Source organism: Cydia splendana, chromosome 5 (genome assembly GCF_910591565.1).
Source record: "Cydia splendana chromosome 5, ilCydSple1.2, whole genome shotgun sequence".
NCBI classification, from domain to species: domain Eukaryota; kingdom Metazoa; phylum Arthropoda; class Insecta; order Lepidoptera; family Tortricidae; genus Cydia; species Cydia splendana.
Genome location: NC_085964.1, coordinates 7,646,793 through 7,665,935, shown reverse-complemented (window position 1 = coordinate 7,665,935; position 19,143 = coordinate 7,646,793). Strand labels below are relative to the sequence as shown.

Here is a 19,143-nt window from a genome sequence, read left to right as displayed (position 1 = left end):
GTATAGTGAAGTTGAACATCGAAAAACGTTTTAGTTTAGTAAGCGTAAAATGTGTTGTGATTTATTTTAATTTTTGGATATATTTCTTCGTTATTCGTAAGATATCTCTTTCCTTTAAGAATTAGTATTACAATTTGGTAATGTAAACTTAGTCCTTTCAGGCTACACTTATGGATTCCTAATTTATATTTACCAAACAAATTTGACCTTTCAATGTCGTGTTAAATTTACGTAAAAAAAGGTAAATAAACAGGTTTATTCAGTTTTGTATTGTTCATGTATCGTCCGGCGTATGTGGTTTGTTTTGTTTGGATTGATAAAGTCAATTTACTCAGAGAAAAAACTTTTAGTTAAGTATATTTTTTCTATATGTTGCTGATTTTTCTATTTGGAAAATTAATCTACAACTTATTAGACCCTGGCCGTGACTATGTTCGCGTAGCAGACAGCAAACTGTCCCCGGCCCCTTCACCTTAGTACTCTCGTACCGAATTCTAACATTTGTAACCACTATTGCACCCCTGTAAGGGATTAATTCTGGATAAAAAGTACCCTATTTCCTAGGTTATAAACGGTCTGTATGCCATTGGTTTTTTGCTAGCAATTGTGGTCTACATTTGCCTGGCATCGAGGAGTCAACTTATTTCCTATTAAATTTGTACACATTTAATTAGGGGGTCATCCATTAATTATGTGAGGATATTTTGAACATAATGGATGCCCCCTTATAAACTTTTAACATGTAGTTAAATGCATAATGTATGTTTTTTACTCTTAGAAAGGTGCTATTAATTTGATTACTACAGGGCTAACAGGCCACAATTTGTAATTTCTTCTTATTTTAATAAAAATTATCTACCTAAATTGAGTTATTGTACACAAAATCCTCATTTAAAATATAAAATTGCACACAGAAAATGTGTCCTTTGGAAGTAAATATTTACATAATTATATATATAATATATATATATTGTAATTTCAGGCATTACCAGATAGAGATACAATGATTAGACAGGGGAGTATAGATGATATTAATGCTCAGCAATTTCTGAAGGTATCCAATTATGAAGATACTGTTAGGCAGCTAGATATATATTATGCAATTGGTAAGTAAATCTAGTTTACCTTTGTAAATTTAGTAAATAAAATAAATACCTACTTAATGTGTCTTGTAAATGAGACAAAAAGGTTTTATTGTATCTTAGTATAAAGATAAGTAGTAGTTTAAGTAAGGTTATATAAAAGAAATATTGAGCTTCATACTTATTAAAATTTTTGTTAGTCAAAGATATACTTGAATTGACAAAATTTGACATGATAAGCATTTTATATTAATGACCCTAACAACTATTTTTATATTACAGTGAAAAGACAATTGCTCCGGTTTCAAAGTCCAATCACAGGACTATTTCCAGTGCTATCATCTGACCTCCACGTTGGGAGTGTGAGGGATAGTATTTACTGTGCAGCTGCAGTATGGGGCCTATACCAAGCATACAGGTCAGTCCTGCACACTCATTAAATGAAAAAATAAACCGAGTTTTCAAGAGGTACAGTTAGGTATCCCTCCTGCATAGAAACTTGTTTGCAGGGTGAGGGGGTTGGGTCAGTTATCTCTGCAGCTTACTGTACAATGTACCTACACAAACATATCACAGTCATGCTGATCATGAATTATCTTTGGCACTCATTTGTGTTAGAAATATTTTTGCTGATTACTATAATTACTCCATTGAAATCGTACTCTAAAAGGGGGGTTGCTTTGCATCAAATCGGGTAGTTCTGATTTTTTTATATGTTCTATGTGATGTAGTGGTTATGGCAAATCCAAGTTTTCGACCTCGGAAACCGTCCGGGTCATGGTCAAATTTTTGAAAAACCACAAGTATTTCGGACTTTTTTCAGTTTCTGCCAATTTTTACCAACAAGGACCTATTTTACGGCAAATATCACTATGGACATTTTAAAGAAGACTAAATTTGCAACAAAATGAAAGTAATTTGGTCACCATAGACCAAATAGTTTCTAAAATACAGCTAATCAAATGTTAGCAAAATTTCCTATTAAATAATTTTTTTGAGTTTAGTGGTGTTTGTTCAGCATTTTGTCTACTGAAGGTGTGTTGTATTTTAACTTTTATGTATAATTAAGATATCTACTATTTATAGTAACAGAAAAAACAAAACAACAAATACGTGGTGTCCACGACAAAAAAGTGCGATTTACGGGAAATGATGATGTTGGAATTTCATTTTGCAGAGTTGTTCCTTTTGACTCACAGATTGATTTAGGAAGGGGAGCCAATCGAATTTTTGATGCAAAATTTTGACTTTAGGAGGGGTGCCCCCCGAAATTTGTAAAATATTAAGTTTTGCTATGTGCTCAAGTTTGGTATCATTTTGGGGTAAATCAAGGATGCTAAATTCATCTCTGATATTTAATTTATAGTTTCAAAAAAAATTGAAATTAAAAATTTGCCATTTTATTTTTTTCCGGATAAATGCCAAAATGTTTCTTATTTTAATACTTATATACACCAAAAGTAAAAATTTCATGAATAAGACCTAATATTCCTCGTTATAAAAAGTATACATTAGGCATAATTGCTCCAGTTTCTCTGGATAAGTTCCTATCGAATGTCAAGAACAAGGTTAGACTCATCAACAGGCTAAAGGTGCACCTGGAGAGGAACAATATTCTGACACTACAGGCAGAGGAAGATGCTGACCGGTTAATAGTCACCACAGCCATGTCCATGTCCTCGACATATGACGTAGTGAAGATCGCCGGCGAGGACATAGATTTGTTGGTCATGCTTTGCGGTTTGTCACAAGATGGAGAAAAGAACATTTTTTTTGAAAAATGTGGCAGAGGAAAAACCCTGATGTCACTTACTCGGTGATGTCCTTCACGCACCAAGCACAACCCGTAATGGCACCGTTCCTTCACGCCTTCAGTGGCTGCAACACTACTTCAGCAGTTTTTGGCCAAGGAAAAATGACATTTCTTTCCACACTGAAGAAACTACCGCGCCTTGAACAAAACGCTGCGGTTTTCCTAAGCCCCAATGTGACACCTGAGCAGGTCACCAAAGCAGGAGAGAACTTCCTAGTTTCACTGTATGGAGGCAACAGTGAATCTCAAAGCCTTGACGACCTTCGCTACAATTCGGCAATTAAGACCAGTACGAACCTCGCCAGGTTGCCTCCAACCAGGGATGCTGCAAAATTTCACTCTTGGCGGACATACCAGCAGGTGAAACTTGTTTTATTTACCCAGTAATAATTACCTTTCTGCTTCAAACGTTATTATTCATTCCATGTTTAAAAGTTACGATATTAATATTGTTGTTGGTTTTGTTTTAGGTACAGATTTGGCTGGGACATGAAAAGAACCCCATCAATTGGGGCTGGATGCGAACCGCTCCAGGCCTTATTCCTCAAATGATGACTAAACCACCAGCTCCTCAACCCCTGCTAAAAATGATTTCTTGCAACTGCAAGAAAGGCTGTACCAGTAGTTGTAATAATTGCAGAAAAGCAGGTCTTAAATGCTCGACTGTTTGCAACCACTGCAGCGGCCAATCTTGCGAGAACAAACCAGACCTCGACATGGACGAACCATTCGTCGATGACCCACCATCAGATGACGATTTCGAGCTGCCTGAGCCGGTCGATGTAGAAATGGAGTGGTCTCTTCCCAAAAGGAGTGCTGTGGACCTAGAAAATCAGGCTGGTGCATCAAAAATGTCCAAGAAAAAGTAATAATAATACATCCTCCAGTACCGCATACAATGAGGTTATTATTATTATATGTTTTTTTTGTAAATAATAATACTTGTTTGTTATGTCGCATTTCTTTTTACAAACCTTTCTATTATTTTGTTTACTCACCTCAGCAACTTGGAACAGCTGTATCTAAAGAACTATCAGGTCTTAATATACCAAATTGGTCTCGTTTTGTTGCGAATGATGTGTACTTTAATAACGTATAATGACTTGTGACGTAAAATGGGTCCATACTTGAGCACATAGACGAAAACTGAAAAAAAACGTCTAAAAATATTATATTTTGGAAATTCTGCAAATTTTTAACCAACTGTATCTTACAAACTATTCGGTTTATCGCCTTCTAACTTTAACCTACTTTGTTGAGAATTTAGTCTTCTTTAAAGTGTTCATAGTGACATTTGCCGTAAAATAGGTCCTTGTTGGTAAAAATTGGCAGAAACTGAAAAAAGTCCGAAAATGTTGTGGTTTTTCATAAATTTGACCATGACCCGGACGGTTTCCGAGGTCGAAAACTTGGATTTGCCATAACCACTACATCACATAGAGCATACAAAAAAATCAGAACTACCCGATTTGATGCAAGCACAGAACACCGCCTCTAGAAACCTAATATTGGCCATTTTGTTCCCGACGCAAATCACCAAACTGTGAGGTGCGGGAGGGGTGCTCACGGCGTTGCGATTGGTCGTTTCAAACATGGCGCGCTGACACGTGCAAGCGTAGGGATGGGACATGTTCATTACAGGTAGTGGGTACTGCTACCAGTGATACCGAAATTTATTGTGGTAAAATTGTTACCAATTTAGTATACTTAGAGTAAACTTACTTAATAATTATATTGATTAATTTAATATTTCATTAAGTAATTTAACAATGTACCTGAAATTTTTACTTAACATATTAGGGCATTTCTGCTTAAAGTACCCAGAACATGAATTTTAAAGTTTAGAATTTTTATATTATTTCCACTCAGAATCGCAATCTCTTTCGATACGAGAAAAAAGTGTCACCAAATTCTCATACAATTATTTTCTTTTGTCCGTTTTATTAAGGTCATAGAAGGTTGTATTGAAAACATATTCAAATGGACCAATAACATATGCCTAATACAAATCAACTCCGAGTTCTCTCGCACTTCTTTGAAGTTCATCATCAGGTCCATCTCGTGACATGAGCCCTAACTGCTCACCTAGAGGATTCTAAAAAACTAGCTCATACAACATATGTCTATCACAAACCAACACCGAGTTCCCTCGCACTTCTTTGGAGTTCATCATCAGGTCCATCTCGTGACATGAGACCTAACTGCTCACCTAGAGGATTCTAAAAAACCCATACAACATATGTCTATCACAAACCAACACCGAGTGTCCTCGCACTTCTTTGAAGTTCATCATCAGGTCCATCTCGTGACATGCGGCCTAACTGCTCCGCTGGCCTAAAAGGATTCTAAAAAACTTACACAACATATTACCTATATATTATGTCTAAAATGGTACAATACGGTATGACGAAGCACGAAGTTTCCGCAACTGAAAAACCATCATCGTCACATCACTAGTCGTAAGGGAAAGGGATAGCGCATTGCATTTTCAAGTTGACGAAAAGGGACGGACATACTTCGCCTCTGCTTACTGACCAGTATAAAATGAACCCCGCGGACAAGAAACATTATTCAATGAAATAATGAATTTGACTTTCCTGTGGGATATTATTCCATCTGTTTCGTAAGTAGATGTCTTAGATGACTTGCCACACCATTTTACGCTGCAATATCCCATGATTTCCCAATGAATTCAATAGTTTACGATTTATTTTCTTAGACTCGTGCACACTGCTAACAGGTCGTTACGTTGGGCGCAACTGATCGGAGCGGCGCGCGAACAATCTTATATTTGACCTATACACCATACGGGCGGTGACCGCGAGTCGTCCTATAAGCTCGGTCTATAGGGGTTGGTCTGTGGATGCAAGGCAAAATGTACCATTTCAATGGATCAAATATCCTAATAACTAGTTTTTTACTAGGGATGTACGACATTGACCGTTGATCGTTATCGTATGTTGGTGGGCTAGTGTTTTCCTCTACAGGTCGATCTCAACTGATGCTCGTGTAATTTCATGTGCAAGTTCGATAGTTACATTTGTTTATTATTATTATTCAGTTTATTTTTAATGGTGGAGCCATGAGGAACTATTGATGTTATTGCAAAATTTAGATACTTAGTCAGGGCACGTTGCTCGTAAAGACGCTGACCACAGGGGATAGGTTCTTAACTGGCGACTACCTACGTACGGGAAATAGAGCCTTGGAAATACCTCCTACAAGCTGTAGGTACTGACGGTCTGCTCAGGATCGCAAAATAAAAGAACTAAAGACAGAAATTAAACGAGGATTCTTGTGATAAGTCTTTGAACCCGTAAAGAACACCTTTTAGCCAAGCTAAATTATGATGAACAGCGCAACCAAAGGAGCAAAACTATTGTTTTCACCTGAACTTATACGAAACTAATGATCTGGCCGACTAGCCGACTAGTCGGCCGACTAATCGGCCATTCGAGCGCCGATTAGTCGGTTAGTCGGCCAAATCAATAGTCGGTACATCACTATTTTTTACCCTTCAACTGCCTTATAGGGGGGCCTTAATCGGAAATTACGCAAAGTTAAACCCTATCAGTTTGAAGTAAAGTTCAAAATCTTTGCGGCATTCCTCTTATCCTCTAAGGCCCATAAAACAAATTTGTTAAAAAGGTGCACATTTATATACAAAAACACTCCTTATAGGTGCTTAAAATTAAACTCATTGTAGTGCAAAGTTCACCTACCTTTATTTTTGCCATTATGCTTCTGTGCTTACAATTCTAGATATTTAAAATAATAGCAGGAGCCAAACACATTCATTCACTTAAGTTTAGCGCCCCACGCTTATCGGGAACCCTAAATGACACGTTCTCCTGTTCAATCCATAGACGCATCGACGACGACCGCGGCAAATCGCACGAGCTCGGCCAGAGCACAGTCAAGTGCATGCGCGGCATCCTCGAGTGCTGGGTGAAGCAGTCCGCGCGCGTCGAGGCGTTCAAGACGAGGCAGATGGCAGCACACGCGCTGCACGTCAAGTTCCACCTCACTACAGGCGAGCCGGTGTTGTCGGATAACCAGTACCATCATCTGCAGATAGATGTGGTTTCGTTATATCTGCTGTTTCTTGTGCAGATGATTACTTCAGGACTACAAATCATTTATACACAGGTTTGTTGAATACGTGAAACCAAGTCCTAAAGAACTAGTACTGTCTGTTCACCAACAATATTATCTTCAGATATACATCATCAAATCATGCTGTATTTCTTTTTCTTCATACAGAAACAAATATCATGTTGACCACACATATCATACATACTCAGGGTTGTTTCAGCTTCATAATATGTGTAGTACCTAGTTATTACGTTTTCAAAAAGTATCTAATAAAGTAAATATATTGCATAATTGTCAATCTAGTGAGCACAATTTACTAATCGTAATAATTTCCTGTACACTATTATTATTATGTATTTGTTATTGTGTTTGTCAACAACATACCAATTATAACTTTATCGCTATCTTAAAGTTTATTTTTCTATGTTTCAGGATGAAGTAGCTTTTATCCAGAACTTGGTGTATTACGTGGAGCGCGCCTACAGGACGCCAGATTATGGAATGTGGGAGCGCGGCTCCAAATACAACGATGGCAAACCAGAAATACATGCTTCTTCCATAGGTAAACACTAATTTCGTGTACAAGAAATAATTACTGGTCTCATTTAATAACACATTATTAGAAGGTTACTTACTCTTTCTATCTCTGGTTTAAATATTCGGCCTTAATAATGGATTTCCACATTTTCCACAGTGTAACATTTAGTTTAACTTGAAAACAGTTAAAGAACAGTTGACTTGTTATACTTCGATCCTCTATCTAAAGAGTCTAAAGAAGAGACGCTTTACAGATAGATTTCCGTACATTGGCCCGCTTGTTGCTATCTCTATTGCACGCGCAAACAACAACATCATACGCGCATAAGACAGCCGGCATCATGGGCAGGACAGCAATATAATTATGCGCGTGCAATAGAGATAGCAACAGGCAGGTCAGTGTACGAAAATCCATCTCGAAAGCGTCTCTGCTTTAACATTCTGTTTATTCTTCCTTGAGACTTATTGGAGACATTCAATGGCTTTTATAAGATAAATTCTAGCTCACACACAAGCTCAAGAGAAGGCACAGTAAAGTGTAAACCTTATTGTAACGAGATAAGGTCCATTATTAGTTAGCTGAAGTTTCCTATAAAAAAACAAATTTCCCAGGTATGGCAAAGGCTGCATTGGAAGCGATAAACGGCTGCAACCTGTTCGGAGACAAGGGCGCGTCGTGGAGCGTGGTGTACGTGGACATTGACGCCCATAACCGCAATAGAAGTATATTCGAAACTATGCTGCCGAGGGAATCTAGTTCTAAGGTAAACCTGTCCAATTTTTTTTACAGAGTACTGATTCTAGACTTGATATTCAAATTCGATGCTAAATTGATTTACTATGTAGCTATAATTATATACTTTCTACATATTTCTGCTCGTCATACGAACAGATACCCCATACATATAGATTTATGCCCGTTTGACAGACAGTGAGTTTATGGGATCTTTAAAAGGCGCTAAAATATATGACCCGCGCACGCACACGTCACGCAAGCGGTGTGTCGTCTCTCATAAGGATCTGTATATTACAACGCGCACAGTGTGCACAGGCCTTATGGTGGTTTATACGTTTTCAGGGCGTCGACGTAGCTCTCCTACCGACAATATCATTTCCTGCGTTCGCCACGCATGAGGACCATTTATTCCAACTAACCAAATCCAACATCCTTCGGCGATTACAAGGCAAATACGGCTTCAAACGATTCAGCCGCGACGGTTACAAATGCGTACTAGAAGACCCTTCTCGTAGATACTACAATGAGGGTGAACTCAAGGAGTTTGATGGGATAGAGTCCGAGTGGCCGCTCTTCTACGTTATGATGATTATTGACGGGGTGTTTAGAACATTACCCGATCAAGTTGAGGAGTACCAGAGGTTACTGAAGGCCAGGATATATATGGATGAGTTTGGAGGTAAATTGAGTTATTTTTATAAATACCATACGAAAGGTACGATACGAACAATAATGAAACTTAATGCTATGAATGTACAGTCGCAATCATGCAAAATACCTAACAATGAAACAGAATGTCTAGACACATTCAAAAATTTCAAAATTGTGACTGTTTTTTTTAACAAAGAGTTTACGAGTATTGTAAAGCATAAAAAATGCAAGCGGCTTGTAATTGTGGATTTGATTTATTTCTTATACAGCGGATTAATTATGTGTATGTGTGTTTTATTTATTGATTTAAATGTTTTCAGATCCCGTGATTCCGTGGTTTTATTATGTTCCCCGGGAAGGAATAGAGAACGAACGGAACGAGCCATATTCAGTCCGTCGGATGCCAGCCAGTAAGTGTTTCTCGAAACATTTTTCTGATAAAAGCGTTCCTGTTTTGGCTCCTATGAGTTTTGAATACGTGTCCTTTACCAAATGGTATCGAAGCTAAACAGGATAATATAATAAAGTAATTTTCACTTAACGTAAATTCCTGCCAGTAGCGTGTTGAGTTGAGTGGCCTTACTTACATATCAGTGCCATGGCGTAAAATCTTAAGTTTTGAATCAATTTCATATAAATTCTACGCCAGTTACTATATTCGTAAAAAAATAAAATAAAAAGTTCTAAAATGTGTAATTCCAGACCAACCCGGCGACGACAGCAAAGGTAAAATTGTACTAGCTTTGAGAATGATCTGTGTCTTCTTTGACTTTTAATCTTTCGCACATTTTACCAGTGTCTAACAATCTTTAGTTGGTGATGCAATGCTTAACAACAAATAATTTAAGGATTACTTCATTATATCTTTTTTTTTTTTTATAAGGAGCTCCCCTAATTACTACCTTAATTATTTATTAGCTTACTGAGCCCGTTATTTTATTTTTGCAATGACCTACAAATATATTATACAAGCTAATCATTTTAATCAAGCTATTTGACCTTAGCGTTCCTTGATTGAAAATGACGACAGTTCGGTAATGAAACGGGGTGGGTGAAATAAAGTCGATAAATTCCTGTGAAAACTTTTAAAAATGTATAGAAATACCGCAGATCAAGCAATTTGGCTCACAATGTGCCTCCAATTTGTCGGCCTCGCAAAAAGCCTTCCTAAGTTACTGGGTTGAGAACCCAAACAACTCTAAATAAAAACGGATCGCGAGAACAACTGAACTTTGAGACACTTCGATAGTAATAGTCAAAATGTCGCGATAAAATGTCTGATGACTAGCACCCACGGACGCGAACAGCTTTGCCTTCTTACAATGCGACAACACGCTTCACAACCGCTAACGCCTAGCTAGTTAATAACTTAATTGAATTGGTTTCAGCGTGGTTTTTATCATTCGAGTTTAAACTAACATTCATCATAAGTATTACTTCACATACCTACCAAAGAGTGAATGATTGTAGAAGAAAACAAATTAAGAATGAAGAATGCCTGCGAGATTGGTAGCTGAATTAGATTGCGCAATACGGCGCCATATTTTTTGTGGTAACTAAATCGTCAAATATCAAGGATGTCAAGATTCGAAAACTAGAATTACCACATAACGTTACGGAGACGTGATCTATTCTACCTGTCAAATCCCGGACACGATTTTTTCTTAGATTTTATATTACCTCTTCTGGCTGTTCTACTATTAATAACACTTTTTTGCGCCAACATAAAATGTTTTAGTTATGAAATGGCTGATGAGAAAAACAAAAAAAATAGGCTTACGGGCATAACGCTTATATTACCATTACTATGCGAGCTTAAGCGATGCAATTTTCTTTAGACATCAGCAAAGTAGGTACTAAACAGGTGAAGTAATAGATATTTGATCGTGTAGACACAGGAGGGCTGTTCCTATGGGCGCAGTCCATGTTCGTGCTGGCTCAGCTGCTGACGGGTGGGCTGCTGCACGTGAACGAGCTCGACCCCATCCGCCGCTACCTGCCCTCCTACAACCGGCCGCGGCGCGCCGGCCGCTACTCCGCCTTCCAGGTACAATACAAGACACACAGCTGCCTGTGGCGGAGGAGATGACGTCCTGTGGCCACGAGCCAAACCATGGTCATGCTGACGCAACTGCTGACTGACGGTTTGCGTATAAACAGGACGGGTCGGATCCTGTATTTACTGCATGTGCAATATTCTAGAAAAATACATATAGCGCGGGATCCATAACATCATACTGACTATTTTACGTCACTGAAACATATCTAAACAGATAAACACTTAATATTTCATCAAATTTGAATTTTTCGCTTTTGCTCAGAACGTAGAAAAATAAATACTTATTCTAGATTTGGGCTCCATCAAGCTATCGTCTTTAATAAAACCACCGCGCACCTACCACACCAGCCCTCTTAGTTATAACTACAATTTTCGTGTCATTTTCATAATAAATTCTTACATAATATGGTCAGTAAATGTGTTTTTGTTTTACTTTCATGCGCAAATCTCAGGCCAAGCCAGCGTTTGTAAGTATTAGGCATTGGCAAAAAGCATGTGATGCTAGTATACAAATATTAATATAGCTCTTTGAGTTGTTTGAACGACGTGCCGCATGGTCGCCGCTACGGATTGGTCTATTCTAATTACATAATTATTTATCTCTTCTGTTCTTGTAAAATGTCATATAGTTCGTGTTCGTGATGTCTCCAAGCAAAGGGTTTCACTTTGTCGATCGTCAATAAAGAATATTTTTAACTGGGTACATCTGTACATGGTAGGTATTCCACATTTTTTTTTATCTGTTTTTAATAATTATATATCTTAATCAATATTAATAGCACCTTACGATTAGGCGGAGTTTTTAAACATTGACTTTATTTTGTTTGTGTTAGGGTGGAAAATCAAATGGGTTATAATATAACTACTAGTAGGTATCTGTCAATTACAAACTAGCTTTGAAATTCCTGTCGTATGTCTGCAGCATCTTTCTAACACACGACAAAGTGACACCTTTTGCATTTTCTTTCTTTATTTTTCTGCAGCATAAATTGTTACGTAGCTTCAGTTTTTGTTAAGCTACGTAACTATAGCTTCAGTTTTTGTAATTTTTGCAAAATGCCAAACGATGAATGACACTACGTAAGCAGCATAAATTGCCCTTTAGCAATGCTTTTGTTATTGACAACGAATATGTTAGCAAAAAAAGCGTAATGTTTGAGTTGCGACGATATTAACACTACCAAGTGGTAGTACGAATGTAGCAGTATGAATGAACATAGTTAACATTACTTTTACACTGCCTACACGTATGACTAGAGAAAAAATTGCAACTTGACGAATCAGACGCCTGCTCTACTTGGCGGAGCCAATGCCAAGCCTCTTCATGCATATTCACCCATCATACCATTAAATGTACATCTTCACCAGACTGACATATGTAATACAGAAATAAAAATAACTTTACTTCTGATTTAGAGTTACTAACACAAAAAATAATCTTCTGCATATTTATAGTAGCTTACCTACATCATCATCATCATCATCATTAAATTATTATCTTAGAAACGATATAAGTAAGTTTTTCTTTCTTTTGGTTCTATATATACATGAAAGGAAAATTACAGTGACTAAACTTAAACAGGGCATAGCAACGGACTTGGTGGTACAAGTGGTTTTGATCGCGGAGTCCATGCGTCTGCAGGCCATGATGGGGACCTACGGCATCCAGACCCAGACGCCACATGAAGTCGAACCAGTCCAGGTATAAATATTCTTACATTACCCACAGCTAATTTACCTGCTGCAGTGACGGATTCGCGTTGGACGCGCCTTACTAAGAGTCAAAGAAATTGGAACCTTATCTACAGTACCGTTACGTTTCATATAGCGGTGTCACGCGCGCCCGCGAGTGTTTTCATATAAGATTTAGAGATATTGATGTTGTAGTTATTTCACAGATTTGCAGTTCAACACAATTAGTGCACGTGTACAGACAGCTGGGCGTTTGTCCTAAACTGAAGTTGACGGGACGCCCGATCCGACCCGTTGGATCGCTGGGAACCAGTAAGGTAACTGAGACAAAAAGCATCGTGATGGTTTGTCTTTTCCAATCCCAGGCAACTCGACCATTCATTCACCGCCAGTATTTAGATTTACCAAAGGGTAATATGAATGCATTACTTTCGTTCGGTTATTAAGATCATAGACAACGGAATACTACCCGTAAATTTGACAGCGTAATGAGATGACGCTGTAAGGCGCCAAACAATTTATTGTAAATGGATTATAAACCGTAAATTCTTGACAACCTAAGTAGCTACTGCTTTATGTATCTATATACATCCGGGGCCACCCATACAGAGGCATCTAGTTCCAGTTGTTAAACTTGCTGCCATAATATGATTCAGAGTTAGTTATAGAAATACCAAACTTCGTTCAATAACCCTTTAATGGGCATACGGGTGTCAGAAATTACGCAAAATTGAACCCTACCACTTTAAATTAAAATTCACAATAAGTGTACCTAAGGATTTTTTTTTAGTTTACAGCCACAACTCACTAATTACAAAAATCTACCTTGTTTTGGTAAGGTGGCTCAAGTGGTAGTGAGTTTTAATAAGGGTTTAACGTCAAGTGCCCTATTTTACTGGCTACAATAATGGTATCCGTTCTAAATAGATCTACCGCGTGTGCGGAATGACAGTGCTGTGCTACCCGCTGATATTCGAGGTGTCGGAGTTCTACCTGTACCGCGACATGGCGCTGCTCATCGACGACATCAAGACCGAGTTGCAGTTTGTTGGCAAGTGAGTTCTCATAAACGGGTAACATTTTGCTAAAGCTTCCTTTTACTGAAACTTGAGATGGAAGGACTAACCAATGGACGGACCAATTACCGAATTGTAATTCCGAAAAACATAAGTGCAAATTGAATGTTGAAATCAACATCTTCTATTTGCACTCTAGTATGAAGGAGTATGGATCTGAGATTGAAATGCAAAGATCGAACACATTCAAAATTTCGTCGTAATATTTACATGACTGGTTTAATTGATATAGCGTGACAACTTGACAAGGCAAAACATATCGATCCATAAGTTCATATCCTGCCCAAGTTGATTTTTTTTCAGGTTTACGATCATGGTATAATAATATACTCCGCCTGGTACTCTATTCCGAGATTCGCGTATGACCTAACTGACACGGGCCTACGTCATCATGCTGTTTACAGGTTCTCAAACTTTAAAATGTGGGAGAATTTTAACCAACGGTGAAAATTATTTTAACGGCATTAATTTTAAGTTATTCATTTAGAAACATAGTAAAATAAAACAAATCTAATGTATTAAATTAAACTTTATTTATCTATACAAGACAAATGTTTGAAAAACTAATTCACAGTTACACATTAATTACCAAGCTTACGGCGTGAAAAGTTTGGAAAACACTGCGACTGCTGACACTGAGCGAGAAGGAAATAACAATTAACACGCGTTCGACAAGGATGACGGTCAGGGCATGAAGTTATCTAGATCCGAATTGTCAAATGTGACAGAGCTATCCTGTGTTGTCAGTAGTGTAAACAGAATTACCCGAACGTCTGAAATTTCTGTCGTGAATCGGAAGATATTGCTAACGAATAATTAAAAATGACGTGTTATTGTAAAATTTAAGATAAAATACATATAAATGAAAATTATAAAATTATAAAGAAATATTTTAACTTATTAACCATAGGTATAATGTACCCATGTAACATGTTATGTTGAAATAAAGTGGCAATGTTATTGTGACGTAGGCCCGTGTCACTCTGGGAATAGAAGACCATGTTTTATTAGACCATGGTTTACGATGATTATTTGATCGATAAAAATTTACTGTATAGTGGTAAACTCCACTCTAAAAACGTGAAATAATCACGATCATCGAAATTTGTGTTTGGTTGTATGTAGGTACTGGCGACTGTCCGGACGACCGACGGTGTGTCTCCTGGTGCGGGAGGAGCACATGCGCGACCCGCACTTCAAGCAGATGCTGGACCTGTTCGCGATGCTCAAGAAGGGCCACTGCGACGGCGTCAAGGTCCGCCTCGGCCGCCTGCAGAACCTCATCTCCAGCTCTTGCATGGGTAAAGTTCTAACAATTACTGATGTCACGATTGATGTTGACTGATGTTTTACAGTTACTGATGGTTAGGTTGTTCCTAAACAGCAAGAAGACAATGCGCAACAATTTATAATTAATTATAAATTTAGCACCCTTACGTTACAGCAAGTTACAGTTAATCCTTTTAATAATTATCGCATATGTAATGATCAACAAAGACGTTGTTAAAAATGCTGATCAGCATTAAAAACAAGTTTTTTTTTTACAGAGCACTTGGACTTCATGAGCCAAGGCGAATTCCCGTCGGAGATGTTCACCCAGTTCAGGCAGCTCGAACACGAATACATCGGCTACCAGTCCCTCACGGACGTACCGCGGACGCTCACCTACCGCGAAGAAAATCTCTGCTACGACTCGTATAAGAACCGTTCGACTGCGGACGTCGTAGCAGCGCTACGGGGCACGGACAATATCTTCGCCCAGTGCCAGCTTTGGGGCATTTTGAAGGACAGAGAAGGAGCGATGTATGAAGTAAGAGCTACTAATCCCTCACAGACGTAAAACCTCTGGTACGACTCTTATAAGAACCGTTTAATTGCGTTTATCTGCTTTGCGATACGTGTAGGAATTGTTCGAAAATGTTGGATCGGTCGCAGCACTCGATTTAATTTTCCCTTTCCATCCTTCCTTTTTTGATCATTGATCAATCTATTCGTCAGTGTATTATATATTTTTGATTCATTATATCGTTTGTCCAGGTGAACGGCACGACGGCCCTAGACTCATTAAAGAGCCTCTACCACAGTGCCGGCGTCCTGCGACACTGGCGCGCCGTGCGGTACTGCTCCTCGCTGCTGAACCACACCGTCGACTCCATCAGCCCCTTCATCACCACCGTGCTCGTCAATGGCAAACAGGTATAGTAAGTCACGACGGCCCTAGACTCATTAAAGAGCCTCTACCACAGTGCCGGCGTCCTGCGACACTGGCGCGCTGTGCGGTACTGCTCCTCGCTGCTGAACCACACCGTCGACTCCATCAGCCCCTTCATCACCACCGTGCTCGTCAATGGCAAACAGGTATAGTAAGTCACGACGGCCCTAGACTCATTAAAGAGCCTCTACCACAGTGCCGGCGTCCTGCGACACTGGCGCGCCGTGCGGTACTGCTCCTCGCTGCTGAACCACACCGTCGACTCCATCAGCCCCTTCATCACCACCGTGCTCGTCAATGGCAAACAGGTATAGTAAGTCACGACGGCCCTAGACTCATTAAAGAGCCTCTACCACAGTGCCGGCGTCCTGCGACACTGGCGCGCCGTGCGGTACTGCTCCTCGCTGCTGAACCACACCGTCGACTCCATCAGCCCCTTCATCACCACCGTGCTCGTCAATGGCAAGCAGGTATAGTAAGTCACGACGGCCCTAGACTCATTAAAGAGCCTCTACCACAGTGCCGGCGTCCTGCGACACTGGCGCGCCGTGCGGTACTGCTCCTCGCTGCTAAACCACACCGTCGACTCCATCAGCCCTTTCATCACCACCGTGCTGGTCAACGGCAAGCAGGTATACCAAGTTCTAAAGCGTTGTAAGTTTAAATGAGTCACACAAGAAGATACAATTGGGCTTGGAAATTACAGATCTTTGGCAGTTTGGGTAGCTACCGTTTCTTAACCAACCAACGGGTCGACAGCTGATGTTGACGAGGCATCATGACATGACAAATATATCTGTTAACCGCTTTACACTCTCACACATAAATGTATTGTTCCAGCTAACCGTCGGCGTGATCGGGCACAAGGAAACAGTGTTTGATAAACCTATGACGCCGGGCGAGATTCAATCTGTTATGTACTCCACCATCCAGCCGTATGACGTCATCGGAGCTGTACTGCAACAGGTGGCTATTTTATTTCACAGCTAGATGATGAATGCCATGTGAAACATTGTATAAATATTACTCTATTGCTCTCTTGCTTACAGCAGATATGAAAGCACATAAGTATAAGACTCTTGTTAAGAAGCGAGGCTTTGTTCCGTCTCACTGTATCATTAAGCCCTCGCTGTGTAAGGTCGTTTCAGCCGACTATTTTACCTCTCTAGTTTGTGTCTCAATTTATGACATATCTGTTTTGTTGTTGACCTCAGGAAATCGTGCTATACTGCGGCCGTCTGATCGGCACGAGCCCCGAGATGTTCCGCGGCATCCTCAAGATCCGCGTGGGTTGGGTGCTGGAAGCCATCCGCACGTACTTGCGGCTGTTTCCCAGCGAGGGCCGCGCGGGCGCGCCTCTCGAGGCACTCTCGCCTTATCGCCTGCGGACGTTACTGCAGAGGGTGTTGACGGTTTCCGACTGGGCTGATGAGGAGGGGTGAGTACCTACTATTTACTATCATACCCTCAACTATATCTCCGGTTTTTACCGAATTAGGATCGAGGGATTATATTTAGTATTTCATTATCTTTCAACTTATTTTCTAATGATAAATTATTTTTGTGTCCATGTTGAATACAGATAATAATAAAATTCAATGTATAATTCACGTCAAATGTTTTTCAGATTGACTCCGCTACAAAGGCGACAACTGGAAGGCTGCCTGTGCCGCGTGCCCAAACACTTCTACATACAAGTGTGGGACATCCTGCTGCGCACCCCGAAAGGAATAACAATCCATGTATGCATCAAACACTCTTTAAATCTTCGCTTCGAATTTTCTAAGCCTTCACTCTCTATTATTGAATCCAGAGATTCCAGAGCAAAGCTAGTATCGATTGCTGAGCGTAGTGAAAAATTATATAATTTTTGACGTAGCTTTGCTACAAATTTTTAATCTTCCTCGTAATTTTTAGCGTGTATTATGTTAATAGAGCTATTCAGAGACTGCGCTCTATATTTCGGTTTGAGAGTATATCATCAATACACCAACAAATCTACCAATCAATTTCGGTATGTGTCAAAGAAATGTACTTTTTTTTAATACAGGGTCACTGCATCCCCGCGAGCCCCACGTTAGTTAACATGTCCCGCTCGGAGCTATCGTTCGCATTACTGGTCGAAGGTGCCCTGGTCCGCGCACCGTCGGCCGCGAGGCGACAACTATGTGTGGAGCTCTTGTGTGTGGTGGCCGCCATCTTGCGACGGAACCCTGAGCTGTGTCTTCAGGCACTCGACCTTGACAAGTTACTACAGGATGCCCATCACACCTATGCTAAGGTACGTTACGTTCGTAGCTATACGCTATTCCCGTGCCTTGCTGTTTTCGGTCTCTTCTTGAAGGAATGTCTCTTCGTGAATACATGCGAGCTGTCGGTCGTGCTAACACAATCGAGCCATGAATGCTGATTTGTTGATTATTATACTTAGCACAGATCTAGAATGACGCTTGACGCTTTTAGCGGACTGGGAAATTAGAAAAACTGTATTCCGAAGTTACTGTGGATGATAATTTCTTGGTAATATAAATTGTTTTATACTTGGTATAAACTATTTACGTAATTAAATTACATATTATTTCTGAATGCAATACTTCATTCCGCCACACTTGACATCATTCCGCTTTTGGTCGCACTTCTGATATTTGACAGGCATGCAGGCAATCCTGTACCTTGTAGATCTATGATACCTATTTAGTGACCTCTCAGGGCTGCAATCTTTCCGCCAAACAAACGTGCACAGTGCTTAGTGTAGCGCCTCTGATAAGATGCAGCGGATTTTTAGGTTGCGGTCTGATACCCGCTCTCTCGGCTGATACCCACACACAGCTCGAACTCGATCAAACGTATGAACGGCCGTTCCTCGCGTCGCCAGCCGCTGAAGTGTAACCCGCGGCACTAAACTCTATCGTGGTACGTTTCCAGGACAGCGGGGTGTCGGGCGACTCGGAGCCGCTGGCGTCGGCGCCGGCGCCCGTGAGCGTGGGCTACCTGGCGCGCGCCGTGGTGAACAGCGTGCTGCAGGAGTCCGCGCTGCCCGAGCTGTCGCTCGCCGCGCACGACTCCTGCCTAGTCTCCTAAGCGAACGATCGCGACGTGTACATCGACCATTTGAATGTGTTCCGTTATAAGAAAATTACTGAATAGTCGTAAGCGCAACATTATCTCGATCTCTACCGTGATGTGCCAT

At 40.1% G+C, this 19,143-nt stretch overlaps 1 protein-coding gene across 1 annotated transcript; it reads left to right on the top strand.

The window, feature by feature from the left end:
- The first annotated feature begins 77 nt into the window (after positions 1–77).
- On the top strand, positions 78–19,143 carry LOC134790575 (probable phosphorylase b kinase regulatory subunit beta). Its single transcript, XM_063761424.1, has 22 exons — positions 78–241; positions 983–1,106; positions 1,365–1,500; positions 6,762–7,044; positions 7,423–7,552; positions 8,140–8,291; positions 8,606–8,942; positions 9,235–9,324; positions 9,617–9,640; positions 10,807–10,961; positions 11,426–11,440; positions 12,556–12,675; positions 12,872–12,982; positions 13,593–13,720; positions 14,867–15,042; positions 15,289–15,551; positions 15,779–15,937; positions 16,794–16,919; positions 17,168–17,391; positions 17,581–17,695; positions 18,004–18,234; positions 18,879–19,143. Exons 2-22 carry the CDS (start codon positions 1,004–1,006, stop codon positions 19,032–19,034), a joined length of 3,234 nt encoding a protein of 1,077 aa, XP_063617494.1. The 5' UTR covers positions 78–241; positions 983–1,003; the 3' UTR covers positions 19,035–19,143.